Raw genomic sequence first — 6,963 nt, forward strand, 5'->3', positions numbered from 1 at the left:
GAGAGCGAGAGCGAGGGGGGCGACACCGGACGTCTGGTGGACCATGTCAATTTGTATGTCGGGGCCCGTCGGCGCGCAGTCATGTGGCAGTCGGCTCTCGTCTTGAGCCACGCCGCTCGACGACGGCCAAGGTGTGGCTGCTGGCTGGCCAGGCCCAGCGACGACGACGACGACGGCGACTACAGTACGGCGACGGCGAGGATGCCATGGTCGAGGCTGAGCTGGCACTCGCACTGGGCGGGTGACGAAGGGTGCGCTGTCATGGAACCAATCAAGGCCATGGCCATGGCAAGCGCAGCCGAGTCGAATCAACGCAGAGGCTAGGCTAGGCCAAAGGCTGGCAGACAAAAGACACGAGACGAGGCCCAGCCATGGCCGCGAGACGGCGCGGCAGGTGCCGACGTCTGGCGCCACGGTACTTGCCAGGCAGGGTAGCGTATGTGTACTCTGTGGCCGGTCAACATGGTCGCCCACCCTAGCCTGCCGTGGTCGTGCTCATTGTCATCCGCGGACGGCCAAGACGATGAGCAAGCGCCCACACATCGACAAGGGTGAGAACCGCCATCGAGAAGCGCCGTCAGAAGTACTGTATCGCGTCGAGTCGAAACCAACTGACAGAGGCGATGGCCGTTGCAAGTTCGCACTACACTGTCAGCAACGCTCGATACCGAAATGAACTGACCTGAATCTACTAGTCTGTGCATTGCCGAGGACCCTTCAAAGACAAGATCATTATTTGCAATGACCAAGATCATGATTTTTCCAAAAAAAAGACGTATTTTGCTCAAAGAAGGCTCAGAACTTCAACGTGGGTCTCGAAGGCAAAATTTCTGGCAGAGTCTGGCCACTCGCACGAGAAATCATGATCTTGGTCATTGAAAATTGTGATCTTGTCTTTGAAGGGTCCTCGCTTATGCACGAACTAATAGATCGAGGTCAGGTCAAATGAGTATCGAGCGTTGCTGACAATGTACACTCTGTCTCTTTCTCGACGCCACGGCAAAGACGGATGAATGACAGACGGGCATGGGCAGCGGGAGAGACCCCAAACGACGCCGAACAACGCGCTGGCTTGCTCTCCCTTCTGTCGGAAGCGCGGGCTGGCAGCCAAAGCGAAGCGAAAGAAGAATAGCGCGGGCCGATGGGTATACCCGAGACTCTGGCTGGCAACCGACCATCTGCCGGCCGGCCTGAGACGAGACGAGACGAGACGGTGCGGCGGCGATCTGGTACCGCAAGCAAGGCGAGGCCCGGCGAGACCCGACGAGGACGAGGACGAGAAAGCAAGAGACGGTACGGTACGGTGAGGTGCGCTGCGGCTGTGCGGCAACAGTCGACGGCGTGGCGGCCTATCCTCTACAAGCAGCCGGCGGCGAAGGCTGTGACCGACGACGACGAAGAGACCGCCTTCGCACCACCCAGTACCGGCTTCCTACGTACCCTACCCTACCCTACGCCACCTGTATCCTCGCGCAGTCGAATCGAGTTCCGGCAGGCGGGCAGGCCTGCCTGCCTTTGTTCTCATGGCCTGGCCACCACGACCGGCCTCGCCATCAAACCTTCTCACCGATCCAAACGAGACGACGACGCAGACGGGCGTCCGATGTATGGTAGGCTAAACCCACCCACCCGGCTGGCAACCCACCGCAGCCGCCCGGCTAGCGTAGCGTAGCGTAGAACAAGCTAGGCAGAGCGAGCATGGCCAAGATCCTGCAAATGGCATTATACCCGAACCGCCGTTTCTCCTTCTTCCTCCTCCTCGCTCGTCCTCACAGCAGAGCTTCTTTGTGATCGCCGTTCCGATGCCATCTTTGTTGAATCGACGTCGCAGCCAGGCGAGGCGAGCATGGGAACGAGGGAGGGCGCAATCAAATCGCGCTAATTGGTCTCTCGCTCTCTCGCGATGAGTGGGTGCGGTGCGGATGGTCGATGGAGGAAATATCGATGCATGTGAAACGACGCTAGTACGGCTACATTGCCCTGCCTACTGTAGACTCGTACTGTAGCTCGGATGTGCGCTTTCCATCCCTTGTACGCCCCCCCCCCCCCCCCCCCCTTCCAACACTGACCCCCACCCCACGCTGGTTGACGTCGACGATGGCACTACGGTACGGTCGGTGCGCCAAGGACCGCTAGTCTGTAGGGTTACGGTCAACGGATGGCGGCGGAGCGGACTCCGTTCGAGGAAATGGTGTGGATGACCAAGACGAGACCAAGACGGAGGAAGGAGAGGAGACGAGGAGGAAGAGCGGGCGGCGACGAACAAGCGGCCCCCTGAGCTCTCAGTGTTCCTCGGAACCGCTTCTCGACTGCTGCCGTCGTCCAGTCCAGGTCGGAGGTTGGACATGCATCGTCGAGGAACATGTAGAGTACCGAGGTTGGCATCCTGGCCCTCTCCACCGTCTCTCGAAGACCGAGCGACCAACGACGGCGACAACGACAGCGACGGCGACGGCGACTACGACGTCGAGAGGTGGGCTCAATCAAGGTGGTGGTGGTGGTGGCAAGCAGCGACGACTTTGGCACCCGTTCGTCGTTTGCCTCCCCACTCTGCGGTGCGCCAACGTCAATCAATTGGGACGCCATGGCTCGATACCTGCCTTGCTCCCCACCTTCACCGCCCATCCTACCGCGTAGCTGCCATCCTCGATCCCCGTCCTTCTCCTCCTCCTCATCGTCCGCCGCATCCCATTAATCCGACAGTGGAAGGAGAGGCGGGAGACAACCGCCACCACCGCCGCCGCCGCCGCCGCTACCTGCCATTCGGCGCCCCGTCCCTTTCAAACTGGCTCTCCGCTCTGCTTTGCTTTGCTTTGCTTTCGTTGTTCGGTTTACGACACGACACGACCAACGTCGCTCGGAGGGGAAAAGGAAGAGGGGATGGGGTGCTAAAAGTACAGGGGGAGGGCGAACGCAGGATGCATCCGGACCGCATAGGGAGACGAGGAGGCGAGCGGCGAGGCTAGGAGAGACAAAGGGGGCAGACGGGCGACGAGTGGCGGCCGACGGGGGCAACACGACGAGAGCCAGCGAACAAGGCGATGTACAGAGGCAGCCGCAGCGGGGCCGGACCGCGCCGGTCCGCACCTAGTAGAGCCGGGTGCAGACACCCATGGCCATGAGCTCCTGGAAGAGCAGCTTGGCCGCGTAGGGAATGTAGACCTGCGAGATCGACGTGCGGTTGCGGCACGAGCGGCACTCAAACGTGCTCTTCTTGAGGTTGGCCACCGCCGTCAGTCCGCAGATGTCGCACACGTGCAGCCGGTAGGCGTCTGAGGCGTCAAACATGCGCTCCTTGAGGAAGCTGGCGATGCCGTGCGCAATCATGCAGTCGCGCTCCATCTCGCCGAAGCGGAGGCCGCCGCCGCGCGACCGACCCTCGACGGGCTGGCGCGTCAGGATCTGGACGGGCCCGCGAGCACGGCTGTGGATCTTGTCGTCGACCATGTGCTTGAGCCGCTGGTAGTAGGTGGGCCCCAGGTAGACCTGCGCCGCCAGCTTGCGGCCCGTGTGGCCGTTGTACATGACCTCGAGGCCGCGCGACTGGTAGCCCAGCCCGCGCAGGATCGACGACACGGCCTCGACGGTGAGCTCGGTAAAGGGCGTCGCGTCGCCCTCCTGGCCCGACAGCGTGGCCACCTTCGACAGCAGGCACTCGACCAGGTGGCCGATGGTCATGCGCGACGGGATGGCGTGCGGGTTGATGATGATGTCCGGCGTAACGCCCTCGCTCGTGAACGGCATGTCTTCCTGGCGGTACGTGATGCCGATGGTGCCCTTCTGGCCGTGGCGCGACGCAAACTTGTCGCCCGTCTGGGGCACGCGCGTCGAGCGGACGCGCACCTTGACAAACTTGTTGCCGCTGGCGTTGGTCGTCATGAGGACCTGGTCGATGATGCCGTTCTCGGTCGACTTGAGCGACACGCTGACGTCCTTTTTCGTGTGCGTCTTGCTGCGCAGGCCCAGCTCCTCGCTGTCGGGCGGCAGCGGCGCCGTCTTGCCAATGATGACGTCGTCGCCCGAGACGCGGGTGCCGGGGGGCACCATGCCGTCGGCGTCAATCTTGTCGTAGGTGCCGTGCTTGAGCCGGATCGTCGTGTCGCGCGACGGCTTCTCAAACTCCTCCATGATCATGACGCCCACCTTTTTCTCCTCGGCCATGTAGGAGCGGTAGTAGAGGCTGCGGAAGAGGCCGCGGTCGATCGACGACTGGTTCATGATGACCGAGTCCTCCTGGTTGTAGCCCGAGTAGCAGAGGATGGCGACGATGGCGTTCTGGCCCGCCGGCAGCTCGCGGAAGCGCAGGTGCTCCATGGCGCGCGTCGTCGCCAGCGGCTTCTGCGGGTAGTAGAGGATGTTGGCCATCGTGTCCATGCGCATCTGGTAGTTTGTCAGGTAGACGCCCATCGCCTGCTTGCCCATGGCCGACTGGTAGCAGTTTCGCGGCGACTGGTTGTGGTCCGGGAAGGGGATGATGGACGCGCAGACGCCGAGGATCATCGACGGGTGGATCTCGCAGTGGGTCCACGTGTCGGGCGCAAACGTGTGGGGCGAGCGCAGCCGGGCGCTCGGGTCGGCGCTGGCGGCGGGCACCTGGCCGTTGCGCGCCTTGTACTCGCGCGACTGCTCGAGGTCGTCGGGGCTCATGCAGATCATGACCGTCTCCTCCTCCTCGGCGTCGAGGTACTCGATGACGCCCTGCTGCACCAGCTGCGTCCAGCGGAACTCCTCGCCCAGCTCCGTCGTCTGGCCCAGCATGGCGACGTGGTGCTTCTTGATCAGCAGCGTCATGTCGTCCGGGTTGACGATAAAGAGCGGGCGCAGCACGCGGCCGGCGTCGGTGTAGAGGCGGAGCTCCTTTTCGCGGATGTCGCGCACGACGCTGACCTCGTGGCTGATGTCGTCCTTGCGGCGCAGGTCGCGCAGCGTGTCGACCAGCTGGCCCGGGTCGTCGTGGGTGCCCATCCAGACGCCGTTGACAAACACCTTTGTGGCGCGCGCGTTGGTGACCTGCATGTCGACGAGGCTGTCGAGGCCAAACTCCTCGAGGAACTCGACGATGGGCGCCGACGGCGTGCCGACCGAGATGTTGGACATGAGCGACAGGTTCTTGACCAGGCCGCACGCCTGGCCCTCGGGCGTCTCGGCGGGGCAGACCATGCCCCAGTGGGTGTTGTGGAGCTGGCGCGGCTTGGCAATCTTGCCGTCGCGGCCGATGGGCGTGTTGCAGCGCCGGAGGTGCGAGAGGGTCGAGGCAAACGTGTAGCGGTTGAGCACCTGCGACACGCCCGCCTTGGCCTGCATGAACTTCTTCTGGTCGCCCCAGTTGCCCGTGGCGAGCGAGTAGCGGAGGCCGTTGGTGATGGTGCTCGACTTGACGGCGGCCTGGATGTGGAATTCCTTGTGCTCCTCGACGCAGCGCTGCAGATGGCGGTAGATGTCGCGCGTCAGCTTGCGGAAGAGCATGCGGAAGAGGCTGGCCATGAGCGGGCCGGCGAGGTCGAGGCGCTTCTTGCCAAAGTGGTCGCGGTCGTCGATCTCGCGGCGCTCGAGGGCGGCGAGGAGGAGGCGGTGGACCATGTAGCCGAAGAAGTAGGCCTTGCGGGTGTTGGAGCCCTCGGCGGTCGAGACGTGGGGCAGCATCTCCTTTTGCAGGATCTCCTGGGCGTAGACGGTGCGCTTGGCGCGGCTGAGGCCCGTCGTGGTGCCGCGCCGCCCGATAAAGTCGAGGGCGAGGTCGCGGTCCTGGATGACAAAGGCCTCCTCGATGCACGGCTTGAGCATCTCGAGCATGGCCGTGTCGTTGAAGTCGTAGCAGATGTGCTGGAGCACCTCGCGGTCCGGCACGATGCCGAGGGCGCGGAAGACGATGACAATGGGGATGTCGTTGCGGATGTAGGGCAGCGTGGCGCGGATGGTGTTGTTCTGCGTCTTTTCCTTGTTGCGCGAAAAGAGCTTGATCTGCATGGTGCTGATCGTCTTTCCGCCCTTTTCCACGGCGCTGCGGATCTCTGCGAGGAAGGTGACGGGGGCGGGCGGAGCCTTGGAGAAGACGTAGACGTGGTTGGCGGCCATGCGCTCCTGGGCGATGAGCACCTTTTCGGAGCCGTTGATGACAAAGTAGCCGCCCGAGTCGTAGGGGCACTCGTTGAGCGAGAACGACGTCTCGTCGTCGAGGCCGCGGAGCCAGCAGAAGTCGGACTTGAGCATGATGGGCACCTTTCCGATAAAGATCTGCTGCTCCTCGACGCCGTCGCGGCCGTGCTCGGGCACCCAGAGCGGGTCGCCGTTCTGGTCGACGTCGTCGTCGCTCTGGATGAGGAGCTTCTGGCTGACGTCGACAAAGAGCGAGGCCGAGTAGGTGAGGTTGCGCAGGCGCGCCTCCTGGGGGAAGAGCTGGGCCGAGCTGCCGTCGGACTCGGTCTGGGTGGGCTTGTTGAGGTAGATCTGGCCAAACTCGATCTCGTAGCGGCGAGTCTTGTCCTCTGCGTGGCCCGAGTGCTGGTCGGACTGCTCGAGGGTGAGGCTGCGCACCTCTTCGACGAGCTCCTGGATCGTGTTGCTCATAAACTCGTTGAACGAGTCGAGCTGCTGGCGGACGAGGCCCTTTTCCTCGAAAAAGGAGCGGATGACGTCCCAGCAGTCCTCCTGGCTGATCTCCTCTACGTCTGCGTCGTCGTCTGCGCCGTAGTAGGCCGCCTTGCCGTAGCCGTAGTCGTCGACACCGGCGGCAGCGCCGTCGTAGTCGGACTTGTAGGCATCGTCGAAGCCGGCGCCGCCCCCGCCGCCTTGGCTGATGGTGTCCTTGACGTAGCTGTCATAGGAGGCGACTTGGGCCATGGTGAAGGTGGTTGTGATTTGTGTCGTATAACTTCGGTATAATGTATGCTATACGAAGGTTATTACGCCCTTTCAAACTTGGCTCTCCGCTCTGGCCTTTGCTTTGCTTTGCTTTCGTTGTTC

General features: G+C 62.9%; 1 protein-coding gene across 1 annotated transcript; it reads right to left on the minus strand.

The window, feature by feature from the left end:
- Positions 1-3,087: 3,087 nt before the first annotated feature.
- Positions 3,088-6,840, minus strand: PFL1_03245 (DNA-directed RNA polymerase II subunit RPB2; the record flags this gene model as incomplete). The annotated part of the gene is made up of 1 exon (XM_007880762.1): positions 3,088-6,840. The coding sequence occupies one exon, from the start codon at positions 6,838-6,840 to the stop codon at positions 3,088-3,090; it is 3,753 nt and encodes a 1,250-aa protein (XP_007878953.1).
- Positions 6,841-6,963: the final 123 nt, after the last annotated feature.

This window comes from Pseudozyma flocculosa (genome assembly GCF_000417875.1).
Source record: "Pseudozyma flocculosa PF-1 unplaced genomic scaffold scaffold00010, whole genome shotgun sequence".
Classification (NCBI taxonomy): domain Eukaryota; kingdom Fungi; phylum Basidiomycota; class Ustilaginomycetes; order Ustilaginales; family Ustilaginaceae; genus Pseudozyma; species Pseudozyma flocculosa.